A 26,730-nucleotide genomic window follows, 5' to 3' on the forward strand; every position below is an offset into this window, starting at 1 on the left:
TTCTTCAACAATTTGTGGCGGAATTGGGCGTCGTCTCTCCCAGGAGCAACTCCCTAATCACCATTTAATTCGAACTTCCGAATCATGTTCATCAGTCCCGGTTCTGAAAGGGGACCTCCTTCTATTCGTTTAATTTGTCCATACCCGCGGAGAAGAGCAGCACTACTACTGTTAATTTGATAAAGTATCTTTACGAGTAAAGTCCTGCTGAGGTTGTCCAAAACCGTAATGTCTGTCTGCATCTATTTTACGAGGGTTGTCCAGAAAGTAAGTCCCGATCGGTCGCGAAATGGAAACCACAGAGAAAACCAGAAACGTTTTATTTGCAACAGTTAGGTACACCTTCCACCTACTTCTGTACATAGTCGCCGCTCCAACATCGAATTTTGTCGTAGTGCTGTATCAACTTTCCAGTATCCTTGTCACAGAAAGCAGACGCCTGTGCTTTCGGCCAGTTATCTGCACTAGTCTGCAACTCGTTGTCTGTGGAAAAATTTTTTCTTCATAGCCAGCGGTTCTTGTGAGCAGAGTGATCAAACACTTCTCATCGGAAACGCTGCAGGAGCGTCTTCATTGCCCCTGCAGTGTGCGGCCGAGAATTGGCATGAAGAAGGAACTGCCCGACAGTTGTGTTATCTGGGCTGCATGACACAGGCGAAATCTCTAACTAGGCCCACATACTTGGCATGAGACGCTATTCCCTACGCATCTTTACGTGCTCACTGTTCAGTCAAAACTGAAAAGAACGACGCGACCTGGTCGACGGGCATACTGGAGACACTGCCCGACACATCTGTGCAAAGCTTTACAGGATTTTCCCAGTGGTTTCCATTTCGCGAGCGATCGGAACTTCCTTTTTGGACAACCCTCGTATTTACCGATGCTTGCATTTCTACCCTAGGTCACCGTACGGCATAAGGTCTTTATGGAAAATCATTACGCTAACACTAATAACAACGCAAATTCCCTAGCGGACAGTCTTAACACCATTCCTATAAAGTTTAAAACCCATATGGTAAATACAATGAGATGACAAAAGCCATGGAATAGCGATAAGCACATTTACAAAAGGAGGTAGCATCGCGTATATAAGGTATATAAGGGCACTGCATTGGCGGAGATTTCATTTGAAGTCACTTGTTCGACGTGGAAAGGTTTCCAAAGTGATTATGACCTCACAACGGGAATTAAAAAGTTCCGAACTCGGAATAGTAGAACAATAGTTGGAGCTACACACATGGGACATCCATTCCGGAAATCATTAGGGAATTCATTAGTCCAAGATCCACAATGTGAAGTGTGCCGAGAATACCAGATTTCAGGCATTACCTCTCACCACGAACAATGCAGTGGCCAATGACCTTCACGTAACGACCGAAAATAGCAGTATTTGCTTATAGTTGTCAGTGCTAACAGACAACAACACTGCGTGAAATAATCGGAGAAATGAGTGTAGGACATGCGGCCAAGTATCCGTTAAGATAGTGTGGCGGAATTTGGCGTTAATTGGATTTGACAGCCGATGCGAGTGCCTTCGCTAACAGCACGACAACGCCTGCAGCACATCTCCTATGCTCGTGACCATCGATTGAACCCTGGACGACTGAGAAACGTGGCCTGGTCAGATGAGTCCCGATTTCAGCTAGTAAAAGTTTATGGAGGGTCCGAGTATGGCGCTGACCCTATGAAGCCATGGACCCAAGTTGTCAACGAGGCAATGCCCAAACTGGTGGTGGCTCCTTAATGGCGTGGCCTATTCTTACATGGAATGTACTGGATCCTCTGGTGCAACTGAACCAATCACTGACTGGAAACAGTTGTGCTCAGCTATTTGGAGACGATTTGCAGCTATACATGGACCTCATGTTCCCCAACAACAATGTCACGTCACAAGGCCGCTGTTGTTCGACACTGGTTTGAGGGACATCCTGGAAAATTCGAGCACCAAAAATTTGGGCACCAAGATCACTCTACGTGAATATCATCGAACGTTTACGGGACATAATCGATATGTCAGTCTGTGCACCACATCTTGGATGAGGAACACTTTCGTAAGCATGATTGGCTATAGATGGCTCAATATTTCTGGAGGGGTCTCCTACCGATTTGTTGAGTCCATGCAACGCAGAGGTTTTGCGCTAAGCCGGGCACGAGGAGGTCCGACAGGGATTTATGACGTACCCCGTGACATCTGTCACTTCAGCGTTTTTTTCCGTCTACACTGTCTCAAGTATGAAGGTTTCATTGTAGCCAACGTGTACTTCTCGTCCTGTACATCCCTATGTTACAGGACTTAGTGATCTGTATAACAGACTCCTTGTCTGCTGTTCGAATAGTTTGGTTAGCAGAGGCCATCTGTCTGAGCGGGAAATGAGTAAATCATAGAAGGAAAGGCGGCAGCGCGAGCAGGGGCCAATATGGGACACTGAATTTGACGGAGCGCTCGAAAGTCGACTTACCGATCTCCTTTGCACCGTGGGGGTACAGGGCGAGGTTCCAGTCGAAGCCGCCGAACGTGAAGTAGGTGGACTCGAGCTTGTGGGCGGTGCCGGTGGTGACGACGGGCGTGGGCGACGTGGCGGTGGAAGCGGGGGCGGAGGAGGCAGGTCCCGAGCGGCCGTGCGAGGAGGACGAGGAGCCGCCCCCGGAGGCGGCGGAGCTGTGGCTGTGCCGATGGTGGCGGTGCGGGTGCAGCGGTAGTGAAGACCACACCGACTGCGGCACGCGAAACTCGGCGTCGAAGGCGGTGCGCAGGTTGCCCATGGTCAGCTCCAGCTGGAACTCGCCGTTCGTGTCGGTGAAGTTGCGGCTGTACAGGTCGCTCACTGGGATGTAGTTGCGGTTGCCCTGCGCCGGCGAGTCGAACGTGAACTTCACCTGCGCACAGACGAGGAGCGTCTCACATTAACAACTTCTCTGGGTACAGCTTTGTAGAATAAAAGCAAAAGAAGTGCACATGAACATTTAGACTCCACAATAGGCAATTACTTGTCTTGGAGTCCAGTTATTAATCTTTAATAAAGGCAGCATAAAAATACCTTTGGGTGATATTAGACTGCATCTTAACCTTTAAAAGCATTGCGATAACAACCAAATGAAAGTATCTGACTAATATCTAAGTGGGGCGTACAGCCATCCACTATCCGGACTTCTCTACTGGTGCTGTGCTGTTCTGCAGGCGAATATGCAGTGCCTGTCTGGTATAATTCTTACCATGCTAGGCTAATGGACACCGCCATGAATGAGACTTGTGTGATAATTACTGGATGCTTGAGACCACTAAAGTGGACCAGCTACATGAACCAGCAGGCATAGCTCCGCTTGACTTCAGGCGTGAGACAGCTATCCAATCAGATGGACGTAAGTTCTGTAAGTAGGCTGTTTATGTTTTCTTTATGTAAGTTTGCTGTTTATGTTTTCTTATTGGCAACGTTACGTAGCGCTCTCTGTATGAAAATCACTGGCTGTGCTGTGTGCAGTATGTCGCTAGTTTGCATTGTTGCCTGCCATTGTTGTCATGAACTGCTATAGCTGGATGTGAACAGCAGATTGCGTTGCGCAGTTGGAGGTGAGCCGCCAGCAGTGGTGGACGTGGGGAGAGAGATGGCGGAGTTTTGATAATCTGTAAGACTGAATGTCAATTATGAATATTAAGGTAAATACATTGTTTGTTCTCTATTAATATCTTTCATTTGCTAACTATCCCTATCAGTAGTTAGTACCTTCAGTGGTTTGAATCTTTTATTTAGCTGGCAGTAGTGGCGCTCGCTGTTTTGCAGTAGCTTGAGTAGCGAAGATTTTTGTGAGGTAAGTGATTTGTAAAAGGTATAGGTTAAAGTTAGTCAGGGCCATTCTTTTGTAGGGGTTATTGAAAGTCAGATTGCGTTGCGCTAAATAATATTGTGTGTCAGGTTAAGCACAGGCTTGTATAATTGTTCTAAGTGGACATTTCATATGTAAAATTGTTCTAAGGGGACGTTTCAGTTCTTTGACCTCAGATACTCACTCTTGTCTGGCCTACCACAAGCACCGTCAAGTCTGAAGTCCAGAAAAAGTTTTGTAATGGTCTATGTCCACAACGATACACCGGTTCCCGTGAGATCACCGAAGTTAAGCACTGACGGGTGTGGTCGGCACTTGGATGGGTGACCATCCAGGCCGCCATGCGCTGTTACCATTTTTGTGGGTGCATTCAGCCTCGTGATGCCAATTGAGGAGCTACTCGACCGAATAGTGGTGGCTTCGGTCAAGAATACCATCTTACGACCGGGGGAGTGGTATGCTGACCCCACATCCCTCCTATCTGCATCCTCCACAGAGGGTGACACGGCGGTCGGATGGTCCTGGTAGGCCACTCGTGGCCTGAAGACAGAGTGCTAAGTCCACAACATCAAAATAACGGAACGGTTAGACGCGTGGAGAAAGCGAGCTCCTCTGGGCTGGAGAAAACCTAAGGGTCCGCAGCTCGTGGTCGTGCGGTAGCGTTCTCGCTTCCCACGCTCAGGTTCCCGGGTTCGATTCCCGGCGAGGTCAGGGATTTTCTCTGCCTCGTGATGACTGGGTGTTGTGTGATGTCCTTAGGCTAGTTAGGTTTAAGTAGTTCTAAGTTCTAGGGGACTGATGACCATAGATGTTAAGTCCCATAGTGCTCAGAGCCATTTGAACCATTTGAAAACCTAAGGAAGAACTATCTCCTGGTCACAGTGATAATTTACGTGTATGGAAGTCCCTAAACAGAGCGCAGTGTAATATGCAAATATTGAAAAGTGGGGATAAGCTAGTGGACCCCCAACCTGTGAGTGTGGGGAAGAGTAGACAATGTCCCACACGCACAACTGTCGTCTGTTCCCGTCACTATGCACAGAAGAAGGTCTGTTGCTGACCAATTCTAATGCCTTGGACGTTGCCGAGTTGTGATTGAAAGTTATTTAACTGATATGCCCATGTTTAAATGTTTTAGTGTCTATGGTCCGTGCACACATGCCTATAACTGTTAAGCTTTTTATTACCTTCCTTTTAAGTGATGACTCTGACACGAATAAAAAATGTTTACAGGCACACACTATTCATCCACGCTATTTTCCTAGGACCACAAAGTTCTTCAACAATATGGTCTTCATAAATCTCTCGTTTATTGGGGTTAATACTGAAATATGGTACTCAAAAGTCTAGTCTATGGCATATACAGTTGTCACTTAGTGCATTGGCCACATCGCATACGATTACCTCAACTTGTTATTGTTTTTCCTATATTTTCATCCGCAGTGTGTCCCTCAAAATGACGTCAAGTAGTAACGTAAGAAACACATTTATGTCCTGTTTATTCTGACCTTACCATTTGGGGCTGTATCCAACACTGTCACATACAGAAACGCCTCTTTTGACATCACATTGTGATCTCTGATATCTACTTCCCTTTTCAGTTGCTTGACAAACTTGTTTTTAATATTCCATTTAATTCATTATCTTTTGGTAACTTCGCTGTGTCTATACGGTTTGAAAATTGCTAAACTTGGCTAATTGTAATATAGGGTGTTACTAGATGGTGGGAAAGTTGAGATGATGGAAGAGTGTGAAACGACCACTATTCATTTCACAGCTCATGTAGATCGTTGCTTGTGCTCGAACTGCAAACGTCTTCTTTTAAAATGGATTGTCAACCTGCCTCTTCCACTGCGCAAGGCGTGATTGCCACCAATGCAGCAGGTATATAATATTATTCCTATGTGTTACATTTTTTATAGTGGGCAGCACACGAACAGTAGTAATATGCTGAACTGATACTGTTTCTTCCTGCAGCCAAACAGACAAGTCTGTAGTGGTCTGTCCTCCTCCACAGCCCAGACTAAGTGCTCTAGTCGACAATTCCACCTCCAGGCGGTGCTCGAAATTGCGATATCTTGGGCGAAAAATTAGCGGGAACAACTGGTAATTTGATCATGTCGTCTGGGATATAAGGTAAGCGCAACAACTCACCAGTCTCGGTCAGTCAGTGGAAGGACCATCACGTGTCAACGTCGACAGTAGCAGCAGCAGCAGCAACAGCAGCAGTCGAGATCGTCCAGCACCTCCCAGACGAACAGCAAGAAGGGGAAGAGTAAGTACTTATTAGATGTCTTTCTTTAGATGTGCTACTGCTAGTGTACGTAGCGCGGACCACTTCTTTATTGTTGCTATTAATATTATTAATGCATGTAACAGTTCATCTTCTTCTTTGTTCAACAGCTGAGGTGACTTCCAGTGTGTCCAGGCCGACAGCGGCCACCACCATTTCGTTGGACCTGCAGCGACCTCTGGTATGTCGTGTCTGGCAGCGGCAGCAACACCGTAGGATCCTACAGCACACTTCACCAGCATGTTGTAGTAGGAGAAAGAGCTACTATTATTATCCATCCCACTCGTCGAGCTGGGGACACCCAGCCACTACCCCGACTCTCAGAAGAATTGTGCTGGTGGTCCTACGCCACACAGTGCAGTTCCGTGCTGATTTCCAACATATGCACCGCCCCGCGATAATCCGGTATTACTGCAAGGGCAGAGAGTTCACGTGGTGGATGAGAAGCTACCGATTCCTCCCAGTGCTGTACTGTCTCTCACTTCAACTTACAATTAACAGCTAGCACTTCAATGCGTCGGTGGACAGTGACTGGCGTACTCTGTAAAAGATTGGAAATGCACAGCGAATTGGTAAAGTGCAGTTTAGTGAGTTGGAATGGGCTGAACTGTGTCGTGCAGAGCCATACATCAACCAACAGATGATCTCCGAGTATTATACATCACGTTCACCCCTGGACATTTACTGCACCGGCCTGATGCTATGTATAACGTCATTGTCCGATGGTGCGGCACACATGGTGTGATTTGGAGTTCGATCGGTTTATATGTAACACTCCACTATTATGAACTTGTTTGGGTTGTGGATGGCGCTATCTGTTGTGCTGAAAAGACTGAACAGATGGCTGCCTTGTGTTGAAACTGTTTACAAAGATATTGGGAACTATATCTGTATGTATAGTGCGTATACAAACGATTCAGAACATCGCATCAATCTGATGTCAAAAGACTAAGCTAAAGGAATATCGAGCAGTCTGAGAGAAATACATGCTAAATTCTGTTCGTAGTAGAACGCTTTATTTGCTAAATTTTATACAGGTGTGAAAATAAAGAAAGAACCAGTTGATGATTTTGATGTAGTTCACCCAGTGTTTGCCTGTTGAATAAAAATATGTACATCACCGCAAACTGTGTTTTATTTTGTTGATATCTCTCACAATAATTTTTCTGCAATCAGTATTTTTGATGTAAAGTCTAGAATATCACAGAAGCACGAAGCTGTTTGAACCACTTCATCAACAGTCAGCGCCTTCAGTCACTGCTAAACTGAATGATACATCAACTTTTATGTATGTTTGTACACCCTGTGAGCATGAAGCTAAGTTAGTGATTATATAAAGAGCCCATTGCACACCAAAACCTGGTGTCATCAGTATAGTTGCAGGGTCGGTGGAGATGCTCAACATAAAGACTTTTTTGTCAGTAACTGGTCCTGTGATGGCGCTTAAGAAGACCATAAGAAGAACAAAAATGGGATGCTAACAAAATTGGGATGCTTCAACACAATAATATATGGGTGATAACTGTACATCCACCAAATTGTGGCAAGATAAATGTTCTTGGGTCATTGCTAACACAACCAAATGGAGTTTACTTTGAGCATGTATGCGTCTTTCCAAAAACGCTGTTTCAGCCACTGTACCAGCTGCTGCCAAACATACTGCAAGCTGTCGAAGGTGTAGTATACACGATTTTGTCAAAGTAGTGAAATCCCCCCACAAAAATTTAAAGCAAAACACTGCGTTCATGTTTGATGATGCCGCTGTGAAAAACCAGGATCAAATTCTATATTTCTGTTTTCTTCATCATATGTGTATTGACATCTTGTATTTGAATAAAATATATTCCAGAAACTTGAAATAGTTGGTGAGGGATAGTGCACACATTGTTATAGACTTCAAACAAGATAGTTTGAATTTACAGCACATTTACCAAGCTTTTCTAGGATATGACATGTTAGTCAATAAACTTGTGAAGATGTGCGGAGATTGCTGGAATAACACACAGTACAGGTTTCTTGCTATTGATAAAACAATAAAACTGAATCATGGTAGGTACAGATGCAACTTCAAAGAGTTTCGATGTACATAGCTAATAAAGAGGTGGGTCAGAATGTATATTTTGTACCATGGATAAGTTCGTACGCATCCTGTGCACTCCACCTGAGAGGATGGGTATACACAGACACAGAATTCGTCTATACATTGTTGGAAAATTTCAGTCCATAGAACCTAAAGTTAAAGATCTAGAGATGTATGTCTATATCCTTCTAAGACTGATCAGTGAATTAGTTGGTAGGCTTTCCCAGCATGAATAGAATGTAACTGACTTAACTGTAAAGGCTGATAGAACTGAACACAATGTGTATTAAGTATATAAGAAGATGTTAACTATGCATGCGGTCATCTAGGTATGTAAAGCTGTTCAAAAGAAGTTGTGACTGCTAAGGTTGGGACATTTTGGTCAAGGGCACACACTCAGGGAAACCTGTACTGAATCCCTTGATGACTTACAGCGAAATTACACAATGACGATGGCACTGCTGATTTCTTTAAATGTCACAGCGACGCTATGATAGATAAAAGATTCAGTGTCAGTGGTGAAAAATAATACATGTTCGGCATACAGCTTAAAAGTTTAAAAGAAAAACAATACAGATAGGTGATAGGGACTTTCAAAGAACAACTGTTCTAATGAATCTCATTTTCCTAAATCCCACAAAATTATTCACTCAAAGATCTCCAGAGGGTGAAACACTGCCATTGACCGGTGTACATAGGAAAGCAGGAAGCTGGTGCAGTGTGAAATGTACAACTATTATAAAACCTCCACTAGATACTCGATATAGCATTCATGATGAGATTGACATCCAGCATAAAAGTGTCAGCAGTCAACCCCCCACAGTATATACACAACAACGATCCCAATGAGCTAACAGATCGACTATCACTGCTGAAGACATAAGCTGCTGCTGGTAATACTGCTCACTTGGATGAGGTTGTTTTAATAGTACTTAGCTTAGAGAGAGAGGTATAATCGAACAAGTATAGAAACGCAAAAAGCACTATGCGAAATGTAGCCTTGTAGGCATTTTATGAGTAAAGGTTTGGATGACATATGGCAGGCTGATCTTGTGGATATGAGGGAATATTCACATGAGAATAATTGATTCAAATACATTTTAATTGCTATTGATAGATACTCCAAATTTGCCTGGGCATTACCTGTTAAAACAATAATGGGGAGAAATTTTGCAGACGTGTTTGAGTAGTTACTACAGACAGGGAGGAATCGATGCATGGACAACGTCCCAACCATTCATGATGTAGAGTTTTACGATAAGTATTTCAGGACCGTGATGCAGCAGTATGGAATTTATCACTACTCAGTGTTCATCCACTTAAAGGCGAGTATCGTGGAATGTCTGAACAGAACAATAAGAGTTTAACTATGGAGGCACTTTAATCTTCGTGGCTCAAACGAATGGATGGATATCCTCCCAGAAGTAATTGCACAGTATAATCGAACTAAACGTAGCGCAATAAAAATGAGACCAATCGATTTTTGTTATAATGGACTCATGGATAATATATATTACCGTATTAAAATGTAGGGTCCACCTAAATAGAGATTTAATGTGGGCGATTTGTTGCATATCTCAAAACACAAGACAGCATTTGAAAAGTCATACCTCCCAAACTGGTCAAGTGAGACATTCACAGTTCCAGAGTGTAGAGAGAAAATCACAGAACTTACATCTGAAGGGACAGCAGTAGCACTGATATTTCACGACGCATTTTCACTGAGGAATTGCAGAAGGACTCAGACCCACATGCGTTTCTTATGGAGTATATCATAAGACGTCGAAGGAATAGGATAGTAGTTACGACTTGGTTTTCCTGCAACACAAAACAGCAGCGTTCAAGCTGAAGATTTGCTATGTAAGGGGTGTACGGAGCACAGCCAGCACTGTATCATAGCATGCAGGATAGGAATCACATTGTAGGAGGTGGTGGTAGTATGCTCGACAACCTTCCAGACAAACTACATATTTTGGGGTATAATTACTGTGGACCTGGTACAAAGCTTCATAAACTCTTGACTCGTAATGATAAGAGGATTACCCCACTTCACGAGGAGTGTCAGGGACACGACAATGCATACACAAAACGTAATGATTCCCAGAATATGACGCTGCAGATCGAATTTTAGCAAATAAAGCTAAGACTACAAGTGTGAGAAAGGATATTGGTATACGGAAACGCAATGCAGCATTTGTATTTGGTAAAACCACACATGTCAAAATTAGGTTAGGCTTCAGTGTGAAATTCAAGCAAGTTATGAACACCGCACATAATGCACTGACGAAGAAGAAGAAACTGTGCAAGTGTGTTTAAAAAACTGTATCCTGACAGCCATGTATACAGCTAAAAGCGCCCTGAAGCATAAACGACTGCCGGCCGCGGTGGTCGTGCGGTTCTAGGCGCTCCAGTCCGGAGCCGCGCTGCTGCTACGGTCGCAGGTTCGAATCCTGCCTTGGGCATGGATGTGTGTGATGTCCTTAGGTTAGTTAGGTTTAATTAGTTCTAAGTTCTAGGGGACTGATGACCACAGCAGTTGAGTCCCATAGTGCTCAGAGCCATTTGAACCATAAACGACTGGTTAAGGCACCAAGTATTCTGCAGATACCCAAGACATCAGGTGGAATTATCCCCTCCTTCATTCTTGCCCTCATAGGCCTCTCAGTGCGGCTATTGCCGGAACAGTCAAGAACGGACTGAACTCGCAGGAGGCAATGAAACATAATCAAATGGTTCAAATGGCTCTGAGCACTATGGGACTTAACATCTATGGTCATCAGTCCCCTAGAACTTAGAACTACTTAAACCTATCTAACCTAAGGACAGCACACAACACCCAGTCATCACGAGGCAGAGAAAATCCCTGACCCCCGCCGGGAACTGAACCCGGGCACCCGGGCGTGGGAAGAGACATAATCACTTGATGGAAGTAGTAGCCATCAGAAAAGGACTAACCTGAAACCATACAAGAAACGATTAGGTCTCTTCATAAATAAAAACAAAAGTTAGCTATTCAACCAGATCGAATGGTTACAACTACAGATCTGTTCAAGGTTACTAGGAAGAAAATCAGCATTCCACTGTTCTGGTGTGTGTATATGGGACACGTTGATGAAGACTCTGGAAATCCAAAGATTGTGGAATTGTGAATTTAGATGTTGCTGGATAACCTGGAATCCATTGGGTGGCATATGGCAAGAAAAATACAAAAAAACGTTTACTATTTCGATTCATTTGGAGATTTTCAGCCACCAGAAGAGTTACAACGATACTTTACTGACAGAAGACGTGTGGTCTACAATGTTCATCGCTATCAGGACCGTAATACTAACCTACTTGGGCGTCTGTGCATCATGTTTCTCCTAAAGCTTATGAAGAAGCATAAATAAGGAAGTACATTAAGCATCCACTAGTCAGCTGAGGTTCAGATACAATGCTGTATACTCTGACTTTAAATGAGTGAGCTTCAGTATTAAGCTCGAAGTACTTCCCACCGATTGATTTAAGCAATTTAAGCAATGATTTCACTGACTGGGTTGGAGACATACAACAGTATTCCAAATATCACAGAGGCTCACGGTAACCATCATCTAGAAAGTAACTGTAGAAAAGAAAACGTGGAAATACAAACTTGTGCTTACAATATTGTCTATTTATGTTGATGTTTTAAAACGGTTTGGAAAAGGGACTGTCCTACAAACACATATCAACACACTTATATCTGAAATGGAAGTCGAATATAGTGACGGAATTTAACAAGAAAGGTCCAGTACGATGGTTACAGGGTTTCATAGAAGGACAGGTTCTGACGAATGGCCATAACAGATTTTACAGATCTGACCATCAGTGGCTATACTTCCTGTCAGTAATCTGCTTTTCGAATGTAACATTGCAACAAATTTCTATCTCAACAACAGTTTGATTTATACAATTTATGGATTCTTCTTATCGTCTGGAACAGGGTATGCGATCGTTGAGACCACTACCAACGCCTTTTACCTGCCAATTACAGTTCAGACGTTGAACTAACTGTAGTTGCGTATTATGGACCAAGGTGATCAACTTGTCAACCTTCATGGAGAGGAATTCATTGTAGACTGTGTCTAAAATGGAACCAGCTGTACGTCGAACGTGCAGAGACCTGTCAGTGATGGTGACATTGCTGGAGCGGAAGTGGTGATGGCCTTTAATCAGCTGGGACCTGTCAAAGGCAGAAGCGACTGCGATGACCTTTAACTTGCTGGACTGGAAGCAGTGATGCCCTTCAACCAGCTGGGACTCACAGCAGCTACGTATTGTTAGCGAAAACAGGATAGGCGTAAGGTTTAAAACCACCGCACAGAAGCCATATCACGACACTTCACAACAGCAAGGTGATAAGACGTGTGAACTACGAGTTTCTTAAACCAGTGGGGCTGAAACCTCACAATGATGTCGTTTGACGTTTTGCGTTGGTAGAACACGATGAGTATTGCATCAGGAGTACATCCCACATAAACATTATGCTTCAACAACATGTAAGATAATAGACGAAGTTAGAATTGTCATCTAACACCAAGACGCTTTAACCCTCTCAAGCAAGAGTTTTATAAATCTTGATGGATCATTAACGAAAATAGATGGTACCGTTACAGTAGCATCGAACCTTACACGTAATGCTTTAGCATTTCTGTTTCATTAGATGTGATAAGAACTTAATGGGGTCGAGATCGACTGTAAACACAATGTAGGTGTAGCGCCAACTCTTAAAACGTGTGTCTCTGCTTCTTGCTCAGAATTGAAGATTTAGGAAATCCTGGATTGATAGACAAACCAATGCACAGAACAATGGAAAATACAAAAGCTTTGCTGCAGGTATACTTTTAAAACTGCTTATGGGATACTTTGAAGACTCAGGGCGAATTGTTATGAATTCTAAACAGGAACTTATTGTGGCATGGAGTGCAGCAGATAACAACGCATACATCATGGAGCTCAAGAGGAGAATGAGATCACCATTGATAAAATAATGTGGAAAATGCCACACATCACTGTACTGCATGAGCAGCGTTTGAAGCTTTTAAAAATTCTGAACGCCGGTGTGTTTCTAACACTAAATTTCAATTCACTGAAGTTTTCGAGTACCCAGTGCTACTGACTTTAAGCAGACAGTCATGGGGTATTAGAACCTCTATTGAATTGCAGACTCTCAGAATCATCAACCCAAAAGAGGAGTATACATAGGAAATGATTCCAACGGATTTGACAGTTGTCAGTTAACTGATGCCAGAGTCTACCTAAACTCCTGAATGCCGGTGTGTTTCTAACACTAAATTTCCATTCATGGGTGTTTTCGTGTACCCAGTGCTGCTGACTCTAAGCAGACAGTCGTGGACTATTAGAACCTCTATTCAGTTGCAGATTCCCAGATTCCTCATATTTCCATTTCAACCCAAAAGAAGAGGGGTATATAGCAAATGATTCCAGCAGATTTGACAATTGCCAATAGAATGATGCCAGAGTGTATCTAAACTCAGAAATCTACGCATATGATAATTCACAAAAGTATAGAGGAAAGGAAACACATACAGTCTAGCATTTGTGAGGTTTGTGCTTCTTACTATGAAGCGGAAGGATATCTACCAGGCTCACAGAAATCCAAAGATCTGGCGCCAATCACAATAATAGATTGCTCAAAACAGAGAGAGATAATTAAATCTTGACCTATTGATGTACAATTTGAATCTTAATTTTCAGCAAATTGCACAGAATGCACTGCAGTGTACGCTCTAGTTCTGCGTGACGGTGTGATTAACTGTTGTCTGCTCACTGGTTTTGTTCAATGATGATCAGCATTTCTATGATGATGTTTGTAGACAGTTCACGTTTAAAGATGTTGCATTCACTGCATACACAGAAGGTGCTGGTATAATAGAGACATTACGAGCGAAAATTGCATTGCCTAGGTCTTTCAGGGATGTGATGTGTGCTAAAACACACAGGAGTGCAAAGTGATTATGACATGTCTACCACAGAATTCAATGGCATAATCCTGGTATGACCTGTAAACATATGGAGATGTTGCTTCGATTATTCAACCACAGAGATACCATCATCTTTGTCAAAGGTGAGGAGGAGACCACATAGATGCATCGAATCTTCATGTTTGCAGCTATTCGAGACCAGAAATTCTACTGCTGTCTTGCTCACCATCGACTCAAGAAAAAGAACAAGAAGATGAGTGGGAATAGCGTTGTGTCCGCTTATGAAAATGTAAAATTATTTAGAAGCTTCATGAAAATTAAATTATTTTTTCTTCACAATCTGAATATTTATCTTTCTTACTTCGTTTGTAAGTAACTTTACCCAGTTACCACATCTGTGGTTCTCTTCAAGTATAGGAAATATAATTTTAGACATGTTTGCTAAAGTTCACACTCATGTTTTAAAACTGATGTGATTTGTGTTTTGCACATCCTTTACACACACACACACACACACACACACACACTTACTCACACATACACACACACACACACACACACACACACACACACACACACACACAAACACACACACATTATATATATATGCATGTAATTGAGATAGGTTTTCTGGAAATAACAACAAAGATGTAAGGTATAGAAATTTTTCTTTTATTAAATTTAGACAGATACAGTTCGATTCTTGAAGTACAGTTTGGTTCTAATATTCAGTGCAGACATACTTTGTTTATACAATAACAAAAAGAGTACTGGTTAAAATATTTACAAATTTGCGCTAAAACTAAGGCAGAGATTTATTCTTACAACTAAATTCCACACTTCCAGTTGTATTAGTGACAGGATTCTTATAAAGCAACAATAATAACATTAACCACAGTTTTGATTTAGTATGAATTATTTATATATATATATATACCTATACTTGAAATATCAGACATGGACAGCTACCACCAACTGAATGCAGAAATTATTCTATTTATGTGATGAGCAAGACGAGTGTATATATTTGTGATATAAATTTTTGTTGATGTACGTGGTACACAGATACTTCATAAGTACATTTTTTGTTGATGAACATGGGGCACCGATATATTTTTTACAAGGTAAATATTTATAAGTGTACACAGTACACATTCCTCACACACATAGTGTGCATAAATAAATTAATAAAGTCTAAAGCGACACACACATACACACACACACAGAGAGAGAAAATTACTTATACTATGATTATATGGTCATACTATTCTACACATTTACACCCAGTCTCAATCTCCCCCTCCCATTCAGTCAGAGTTCGCCATCCTCTCTCTCTTGATAAGTGAGTAGTTGATTACGTCCTCTGTATCTAATACTAGTTTGCTGCACCATATTTGGTGGCTGTGGTGGAGCATCACTAGCACCTCCGGCACGGGCACTGCAAATACTCTATGATCGAGAGCCCTCTCAATGCCGCACAAACTCATCCCGTTAACCCACCTCTAGGTGGCACCTTCCATTGTGCAATATGCATCCATTTTAGCTCACATTCGTACAAACTCCGCAGTCGCTGAATTATTCACCTCACCTTTCATTAGGCTGATAACCTTTTCGTTCTGTGGAACAATATCATAAGGATTATTGGCCTTGAATGAAGATATGTCAAATTCTTTGGCATAGTATCCCATAACTTAGTATAGACTGCAGCCGTTCGCCCAATAGATGAAGCTATCTCTATCCATGTAAAGTAACTTAAGTTCTGCAAAATGAGTTTTCAGATACTCATATTGGAATCGCTATGTATGGAGTTTGAATAGGTCTAGTATGGATGTCCCCATAGACAAAGGTTTCATGAACTCTACTGCAAACTTAGCCATCTCCACAATGACGAAGTTCTCACTGAATATTGTGACCTGTTTAAATTTTGGTCTGCCAACACATTTTATTACACCCCATTTCATTCAGTTATAGTCAAATTTTACGATTTTCTCTCAAATTTCTCATTAGTCTGCCAAAAATTGAATTATTCATTAATTTAAAAATCTTTCACAATGTCACGTGTCATAGAAGATCTCTGTTTCGTATTCAAATCAATACACTCTTTCTAGCAGGAAATATTGCTTTGAAAGAGATAACCTGTTTGATTCTAACCAGCCTCATCCCCTATCTGAGAAACTGCTGGAAACTATGATATTGAATAATGTATCTCCACTTCTTCCTCAATGTTGTCACCTGTTCTGAGTTGTAACTAGTTGTTTCGGTGTAAGCTGCTAACCAGTGGGCACCTCTCGGAAACAAATAGGGTATGTGAGTTATGCCTCCAACGCATATTACTTCTGATTCAGATGCCATTCCATCGATTTTTCCACCCAGTGCTTTGCATCCTTCTTTGCATACACATCAAATCTCGCCATTTGGCAGTGATTGTTCCATGGTGTGCCTGTGTAGGTTACTGACATCGAAGTACATGACGTAACTTGAATCAAGGGATGCACTGAACCTCTCACCCTCACAAGGGCTATTTGCCTGTGCCTATCGACACATTTCACGAAGTCTCCCACGGATCTCTCTCTCAAAGAAAAGAAGCATGTCAGCATTGGTCAGTAGTCCGATGCTGCACTTCGTTTTATTGAGCATAGCATCACCAGACAATCCAGATGTTGTATAATAAAAGGCAGGATACAAAGAATATGTGGTCATGCATACACTCTGGAGGTTCTCGAAAACATCCATGAGCAGGTGCACAACTGTGTCATTGTAAAGCTGTGTGTACTTTCCTAAAGTGCCGATGCTAAATTCCCACCAGACGTTCACAGCATGCTCATACTCTACATCTGTTACGGCATTGTCTATAAGATTGCTGGAAAATGCAGTTATGTTGGGTAGTCTGATTACATTGAGTTTCGCTGTACCATCCAAGAGCTTGTATGGAAAAACGCTTTTCCTACTCTCAAGTTGGATCTTTTCCTTGTCGGGAAATGCAAATCGAGTGATGTACATACTCTTCTGAGGCAGAGTTTCATCAAGCTTCCGGACTGGTGCCTGCATAAAACATAGCGAGTCAAGGAAGCGAGATGTAATTCATGGCGTTATTCGTGTAGAGAATGAGATATATTTCTCAACACTTTCAGGCAGGACAATGACGTGATAATTCTCCACACTGATATCAGCCAAAGACTGAACAAGAAAATGAGCATCACATCTGCTTCAATTACGAACGAGGAAGGGTATGTGTCATGTAACTGCTATTTCAAGTTGCACAGTTGTGAGCTGCATCATGGGACTTCCCCATATGTGGATAGTGGTTCCCATGAGGAGTTTCTGCTTTCCTATCTACAGACAATCAACAAATATGGCACTGTACAAATCTTTACTTCTCTTATATTTGGTTGTAGGAATGTTGACACTGTAAAGCTTATCGACCTCTCAGAAATGTTTGTCAACCTCAGTGAGAAGCCAAACCATGGGATTACCCTGACATTAGATATGTATAAGTTAAGACTCGAATGATAGGACGATACAGTTTAGTATGCTACCACATGTGGTATGTGTTTTTCTGAATGGGTAGTATGTGGGACTGAAGGGTCACCTTCACAGTGGGTCACAGGAATGAGTAGACATTCAAAGTCGGAATACACTACAAAGGGGCGTCGCTCCTTATGGAGAGCATTCTTAAACCTTACGAATTTATTTTCGTCAGTGGGCTTAATGACGTTACCAGGTCTTTGGAAGGGCAATCTACTCTATGTTTCATTAAGGGGACCACACCGTGGTTCGGGTCGAAAAAAATATATTTTCGGTTTTCATCATATTTCGATAGATTAAGGTTTTATTTAAGTACGCTGAAAAGTATTTTACTGAAAAATTTTTTTTTTCGAGCATTTCAAGAGCATTTTACTACCACGTGTGTTTATGTGTCACACCCACTTTTCTGTCGCACACTTTTCTGCATATATTTTAGATCTTTATATCCCCTACATTGCTCGCTAGGGATTTTTTTTTTACTCCCGAAGGTGTTGGCTATCCTTGAAATGCAAAAGTTGGAATTCTTTCGTTTCTGCTGTTTGGAAACAACATTCTTTCAAACACGCGATTAGTTTTGTTCAAGTGTGATTGCGAGTAGTTGTTACACTTACGTTTGTAGTGCTTGTTTACGTGTGTTTGGTTGTGTTTATTGAAGATGACGAAAAGTAAAGGCATTTTCAAGAAACGACAATTTGGAGGAAACAATTTTAGAAAGCTTTCTGTACAAGAGGTTATGTCGCCTGGCAACGATGTTTCTAATTTTAATTCTCCAACAAGTGCATCATCAAAGAAGCTCTCACCATTACAAGAGAGTTACAACGAATTTACTGTAAGTGACAAGGGGTGCAGTAACATTATTATAAATTTGACAATGTTATGAGATGTAATTTCTAAATTCGTACAATGTAGACAATGTAGTGAGTCACAGAGTGTGAAAATTTGTGAGAGTGCCAGTGGTAAAAAAGGCATAGCAATTGCTTTGGATTTAATTTGCACTAAATGCTCAGCTGTGATATCATTTATGAGTTATTCGAAACCAGAAGCAAGTGATCCTTATGAAATCAATAGTAGATTAGTTTACGCTTTATGATCCATTGGCAAAGGCATGGCTGGAGGGAGGATATTTTTTTCAGTGATTAACTTACATCAACTACCAAATAAATTTGGAAAACTGACTGCAATATTAGAGAAAACTGTGTGTGAGGTCAGTGACGAAAGCATGAGACTGGCTGCTAGGGAAGCAGTGGAAGAAAATGATCGAGGTTCGGATATTGCAGTTGCACTTGATGGAAGTTAGCAGAAAAGAGGACATACTTCTCTGAATGGAGTAGCGACTGCCACGAGTGTAGACACTGGTAAAGTGTTAGATGTGGAGATAATGTCTAAATATTGCATCTGTTGTAAAGTCAATGGACATAAAGACCGCAACTGTGTTGCTAGTTTTAGAGGGACAAGTGGTGGTATGGAAGTTCATGGAGTACAAGAAATATTTCATCGCTCCATAGAAACAAGAAGCATACAGTACACCAAATATTTGCGCGATGGTGGCAGTAAGGCATACAACAATGTGGTGAACTATAAGCCATATGGAGATGCCATTATTGGCAAAATAGAATGTGTAGGTCATGTTCAAAAACATTTGGGAACAAGGCTGAGAAAACTAACTGTTGATATGAGAGGAAAAAATTAGAAGGTGGAAAATTGTTGACTGAACACGGTCAGTTAACTAAAACTGAAACAGAAAACTTGCAGGTATACTATGGGCAGGCAATTACGAGAAATAAAGAAAATCTGGAGGCAATGAAGAGAGATGTTTGGGACATATTCTTCCATAAGTCCTCTACTGATGATAAGTCATGTCATGGATTGTGTCCATCAAGAGAAAATTCGTGGTGCAAATACAATAGGACTTAGGCAACTGGAGAATCATATCTCACCAGCATTCTCTTCCTGCTGCTGTTGTGACAGCAATTAAACCTATTTTCAGAGACTTGGCTCATCCTGACCTACTAAGGAAATGTCTGCATGGGCAGACACAGAACCCAAGTGAATGTTTCAACAGCATAATTTGGAACTGCCTTCCTAAAACTGTATTTGTAGGCATGCATACAATGAAACTAGGAGATCATGATGCTGTTATTACATTAAATTGTGGTTATATTGGAAAGTGTTGGGTCCTGAAAAAGCTGGGAATTAATCCTGGTGAAAATATGATGACTGGGCTGCAACATTGCGATAAAATGAGGATAGCCTATGCAGACAGATCTGCATCTAATATGGCCAAGAACGCAAAACAAACACCCATAAATGGGAAAAAGAAGGTGGAAGACCTGCTAGAGGCCAAAGAAAGACCATCATATGCTGCAGGGCAGTTTTAATTAACTGTAAGTGACACATTTTAAAAGTTTTTCTTTAAAATCAATTTCTGTAAACCAAACTTTTCAGTACATATGTCCCATTATATCAGAATCTATCATAGATAAATGAATGAAATTTTCAGAGTCTCTGCATAACATAAAAATTTACCTGTGGCACTACATTCATTAATATTCCCCCATTAGGAAGTCCAGAAAAAAAAATTCTGTAGAAAAACTTAATATTTTTTGCTAATAAATTTATGAAAGTATTTATTAAAAACTATAAAATGGATAAAGTACTTTTAGTACAGTTGACTCTATTAGCATCATGTAACATACAGTAAAAATATTAAGATCCTGCATCAAATAATTTTTTCAGAAATTGTCTAATACTTGTCTAAATTAACATGGATTAGATAGATCGGGTGTGGTCCCCTTAATAGTTTGTTTGAAGAAAAAGCATTAGGCACCTTGAGCAAATATGACTGTTACACCAGTGGTTACTCTTTTGAGGGGAAAGGACTTGGGACTGTCCCTGATCGAAACACAATGACTTCTGTCTCCAATGGAGAATAGCTGGAAGATAATATGCATATTACACTCACTGGTTAATTTTGAGAAATGTAGGGGTCCAATGATTATATGTTTATCCTACTTGTTCTGCTCATCTGACTTGCTTTAGTCCAGATCACGAACATGAACTGATATTCCAGTATACTGCACCCCAAATTTAGGTATGTTCTGGAGCTTCATGGGGAACTTGACACCAGCAAAGTTATAACACTTCTGAATTTCAGGGTATCTACCGTATCGAGATGTGCGCCCTTGATTCCGTTTAATATCTCTTTTCCAAGTGAGCATGCTCATACTCGAGATCTGTTATCGCTTTTATTTTAGTCAATAATACTTGCCTTCCTATCAGCTGTATGCTTAAGAAGCTTGATATAGCTTGACCCTCCGTTTACCGCATCATGGACATATGGACTGACGTCAAGGCGCAGTATTTGGCTGAGTGCTTTAGCTGACTGTCTAACTTTCTTCTCAGAAAACATCCAGTGTACCACTCAAGGTGGACATATGAAACCACTCGGCGCTTGATGTGGCCCACGATATCACGCCATTCCCGACGACGAAGCTTATGCTGGCTGCAATGAAGAGCAGGAAGATGCACGTACCCTACAGTGAAGGCGAGAAGCTGACGGAGGAGATGGTGCATTGCCCCAGTATGAACAGCTTGGCTGCAGCTGCGGAGAAGTTTGTTGCCTGAGTCAGCTGCCGGGGGGTGGGTTAACCTTGGATGCCAGAGCAGAACTAGTTTGGGTGCGGCAGTGCCAGATCAGGTACAGATGCAGCTGTTGCCACAGCTTCCCCTACAGTGATACTGTGGGGATAGTAGTTCCTCCACAGACATGAGTGCTGAAAGAATAACGGAAATAAAAGTACAACATTCCATAAGGTGCCTGCTGCTGTTGCAAGGGAAGACACTGACTATATGTGAGCATAGTGAGTGTGTACATAAATCACCTATATCTTTCAATGTCAATGACATATCTCTGACGTCACTGGAAATCATCTCTGGCATTTCCTCACAGTGATGAATGATCTTCTCCTCCACCCATTGTGACATCTCATCATTCTAGTTCGAACCACCATGGAACCTTTGATCTTGCTTCCCTACACTGCCTCCAACATATATGTCTAATAAACAATCATGCACACAAAAACTACGAAGAAATAATTTTTTTTAATATACACACACAAAATAGCTGTGATGTTGATGACCTCACAACCTCTCTCTCTCCCTAACTGCTCCTGATCCTTGAAATCAACTACAGCAACAAAGAATATGCCTCAGATTCGTTGGCCATGATATGATAACACATTGCATATACAAATCATTATGATGAAATTTTAGAATGAATTTTTCTTTTTATCGAAAAGAGTATGTCTCAGAGTCATATACCACCAAATAACATCATATTATGTGTACACAGTACTTTTTTGAAGAGAAATTTATATACTTACGATGCGGTTGCCGTTGCTACTGCCTCTCAGCTACCAGCTGATAGATGATTTGGTACATATATGCTGAAACAATAGGGCAATATGTATTCAATACTATGAAATTCTTGGTGAAACATTTTTGAAAAGGAGGAAAAGTTACAGTTGTTGTTGTTGTTGTGGTCTTCAGTCCTGAGACTGGTTTGATGCAGCTCTCCATGCTACTCTATCCTGTGCAAGCTTCTTCATCTCCCAGTATCTACTGCAACCTACATCCTTCTGAATCTGCTTGATGTATTCATCTCTTGGTCTCCCTCTACGATTTTTACCCTCCACACTGCCCTCCAATGCTAAATTTGTGATCCCTTGATGCCTCAAAACATGTCCTACCAACCGATCCCTTCTTCTAGTCAAGTTGTGCCACAAACTTCTCTTCTCCCCAATCCTATTCAATACCTCCTCATTAGTTACGTGATCTACCCACCTTATCTTCAGCATTCTTCTGTAGCACCACATTTCGAAAGCTTCTATTCTCTTCTTGTCCAAACTAGTTATCGTCCATGTTTCACTTCCATACATAGCTACACTCCATACAAATACTTTCAGAAACGACTTCCTAACACTTAAATCTATACTCGATGTTAACAAATTCCTCTTCTTGAGAAACGCTTTCCTTGCCATTGCCAGTCTACATTTTATATCCTCTCTACTTCGACAATCATCGGTTATTTTACTCCCTAAATAGCAAAACTCCTTTACTACTTTAAGTGTCTCATTTCCTAATCTAATTCCCGCAGCATCACCCGACTTAATTTGACTACATTCCATTATCCTCGTTTTGCTTTTGTTGATATTCATCTTATATCCTCCTTTCAAGACACTGTCCATTCCGTTCAACTGCTCTTCCAAGTCCTTTGCTGTCTCTGACAGAATTACAATGTCATCGGCGAACCTCAAAGTTTTTACTTCTTCTCCATGAATTTTAATACCTACTCCGTATTTTTCTTTTGTTTCCTTTACTGCTTGCTCAATATACAGATTGAATAACATCGGGGAGAGGCTACAACCCTGTCTTACTCCTTTCCCAACCACTGCTTCCCTTTCATGCCCCTCGATTCTTATAACTGCCATCTGGTTTCTGTACAAACTGTAAATAGCCTTTCGCTCCCTGTATTTTACCCCTGCCACCTTCAGAATTTGAAAGAGAGTATTCCAGTTAACATTGTCAAAAGCTTTCTCTAAGTCTACAAATGCTAGAAACGTAGGTTTGCCTTTTCTTAATCTTTCTTCTAAGATAAGTCGTAAGGTCAGTATTGCCTCACGTGTTCCAACATTTCTACGGAATCCAAACTGATCTTCTCCGAGGTCGGCTTCTATCAGTTTTTCCATTCGTCTATAAAGAATTCGCGTTAGTATTTTGCAGCTGTGACTTATTAAACTGATAGTTCGGTAATTTTCACATCTGTCAACACCTGCTTTCTTTGGGATTGGAATTATTATATTCTTCTTGAAGTCTGAGGGTATTTCGCCTGTCTCATACATCGTGCTCACCAGATGGTAGAGTTTTGTCATGACTGGCTCTCCCGAGGCCATCAGTAGTTCAAATGGAATGTTGTCTACTCCCGGGGCCTTGTTTCGACTCAGGTCTTTCAGTGCTCTGTCAAACTCTTCACGCAGTATCTTATCTCCCATTTCGTCTTCATCTACATCCTCTTCGATTTCCATAATATTGTCCTCAAGTACATCACCCTTGTATAAACCCTCTATATACTCCTTCCACCTTTCTGCCTTCCCTTCTTTGCTTAGAACTGGGTTGCCATCTGAGCTCTTGATATTCATACAAGTGGTTCTCTTCTCTCCAAAGGTCTCTTTAATTTTCCTGTAGGCAGTATCTATCTTACCCCTAGTGAGACAAGCCTCTACATCCTTACATTTGTCCTCTAGCCATCCCTGCTTAGCCATTTTGCACTTCCTGTTGATATCATTTTTGAGACGTTTGTATTCCTTTTTGCCTACTTCATTTACTGCATTTTTATATTTTCTCCTTTCATCAATTAAATTCAATATTTCTTCTGTTACCCAAGGATTTCTATTAGCCCTCGTCTTTTTACCTACTTTATCCTCTGCTGCCTTCACTACTTCTTCCCTCAGAGCTACCCATTCTTCTTCTACTGTATTTCTTTCCCCCATTCCTGTCAGTTGTTCCCTTATGCTCTCCCTGAAACTCTGTACAACCTCTGGTTCTTTCAGTTTATCCAGGTCCCATCTCCTTAAATTCCCACCTTTTTGCAGTTTCTTCAGTTTCAATCTGCAGTTCATAACCAATAGATTGTGGTCAGAATCCACATCTGCCCCAGGAAATGTCTTACAATTTAAAACCTGGTTCCTAAATCTCTGTCTTACCATTATATAATCTATCTGATACCTGTTAGTATCTCCAGGATTCTTCCAGGTATACAACCTTCTTTTATGATTCTTGAACCAAGTGTTGGCTATGATTAAGTTATGCTCTGTGCAAAATTCTACAAGGCGGCTTCCTCTTTCATTCCTTCCCCCCAATCCATATTCACCTACTATGTTTCCTTCTCTCCCTTTTCCTACTGACGAATTCCAGTCGCCCATGACTATTAAATTTTCGTCTCCCTTCACTACCTGAATAATTTCTTTTATCTCATCATACATTTCATCTATTTCTTCATCATCTGCAGAGGTAGTTGGCATATAAACTTGTACTAATGTAGTAGGCATGGGCTTTGTGTCTATCTTGGCCACAATAATGCGTTCACTATGCTGTTTGTAGTAGCTAACCCGCACTCCTATTTTTTTATTCATTATTAAACCTACTCCTGCATTACCCCTATTTGATTTTGTATTTATAACCCTGTAATCACCTGACCAAAAGTCTTGTTCCTCCTGCCACCGAACTTCACTAATTCCCACTATATCTAACTTTAACCTATCCATTTCCCTTTTTAAATTTTCTAACCTACCTGCCCGATTAAGGGATCTGACATTCCACGCTCCGATCCGTAGAACGCCAGTTTTCTTTCTCCTGATAACGACGTCCTCCTGAGTAGTCCCCGCCCGGAGATCCGAATGGGGGACTATTTTACCTCCGGAATATTTTACCCAAGAGGACGCCATCACCATTTAATCATACAGTAGAGTTGCATGTCCTCGGGAAAAATTACGGCTGTAGTTTCCCCTTGCTTTCAGCCGTTCGCAGTACCAGCACAGCAAGGCCGTTTTGGTTAATGTTACAAGGCCAGATCAGTCAATCATCCAGACTGTTGCCCCTGCAACTACTGAAAAGGCTGCTGCCCCTCTTCAGGAACCACATGTTTGTCTGGCCTCTCAACAGATACCCCTCCGTTGTGGTTGCACCTACGGCACGGCCATCTGTATCGCTGAGGCACGCAAGCCTCCCCACCAACGGCAAGGTCCATGGTTCAGGGGGGGAAAGTTACAGTTATCGATTTAAATATGTACTTACCTGCTAATTCCCACTCATCTGATTACCCAGGGCGTTTGCCACTGGCACCGCTGCTGCTGCTGTTGGTTGAACTCTTCGTCTTGCAGTAACTAACTAATAAAGATCGATCATTAGTGCACAAGTGGGTAGACAAGTGACCTGACAACTCTGGATGATGGAGATTGAAGACAACTGCAAATTAGGTAGGGTTTATATAATCTCAAGTTCCTCCCCCTATTTCGGTGGCAGCCAATAGGACTGCAGCAACTCGGACCAGCAAGTTGGAGGAAGTCCATTAGTCTACCTATCACAACATGTTAGGCCAAGAGCCTTTGTCCTGCCGACGTGTTACCATTGTCTTTGACAGGCAGAGACCTGCTGATTTTTGCTGGATTGTCTTCTTCTTAGAGCTAGCAAGAGATGCTGCTATGTTCCAAGCATAATTACAAGTTACCACAGAGGAAGTAACTGCCTACTTCTTCTCCTGGGGCGGTCCAGACTCCTATGTGCTGGAGGAAATATAACCTTCCAGGAAGGGAATGTTATCACCTGTGACACTGAAATATATTGTTACATTCGGACAAAGCTATGGGTCTCAGTTTTCCCAGTAAACTTGAAAATATTTATGGGAACGCCGCTAGTGAGTCAGGTACTGTTAAGGCAGTGCAGTCGTTCTGGGAGATACGCTTGTTTCTAACACAGAGAGCTGATAGACTCCAGGTAGATCGTTAGGAGATACGAGGCATTTTCTGAATAATTTGTGCAGGCAGTCGTCTGTGGCTTCGGCAGCGAGCGATGCAAACAGACACACCTGAGCTGGTCAATGCGGGGCATCCAGGCCGCAAGCAGGTGGTGAGACAAAGGCTTGAGCAGGTACCACAATACAGGCAGTAGCAGACAGATACAATAGCCCTGCGCCAGTTCGGGTATGGTCGTGAGAGCCTGCCACAGGTGGTGTGCCAGCTGATGCAGCACTGTCAGTTGAACGACAGACACAGTGGCAGCTGGTCCGTGTGGACACTGGAAGTGGCGGTGCGTGATTTATTTAGTTTTGTAGGTCCATTTTTTTTTCATGTATGGCATTAGAGGGATCTAACCAACGTTATTTAACTACTGTTTCTTCTCGATACGACAGTTGACAAGTGGGGAGCGCTTTTATTTTCGTGACATGCTCTTTATATATCTAGGGCAGTAAATGTTTTTGTTTCATTATTGTT

At 41.8% G+C, this 26,730-nt stretch overlaps 1 protein-coding gene across 1 annotated transcript in view; it reads right to left on the reverse strand.

The window, feature by feature from the left end:
* LOC126088380 (uncharacterized) overlaps positions 1-26,730 on the reverse strand; it is a 151,574-nt gene that overhangs the window by 75,510 nt on the left and 49,334 nt on the right. Inside the window, exon 2 of the mRNA XM_049906519.1 lies at positions 2,460-2,877. Within this exon, the coding sequence (XP_049762476.1) occupies positions 2,460-2,877 (418 nt within the window). The remainder of the gene's footprint in view (positions 1-2,459; positions 2,878-26,730) is intronic.

The sequence above is a fragment of the Schistocerca cancellata genome, chromosome 6 (assembly GCF_023864275.1).
Source record: "Schistocerca cancellata isolate TAMUIC-IGC-003103 chromosome 6, iqSchCanc2.1, whole genome shotgun sequence".
Classification (NCBI taxonomy): domain Eukaryota; kingdom Metazoa; phylum Arthropoda; class Insecta; order Orthoptera; family Acrididae; genus Schistocerca; species Schistocerca cancellata.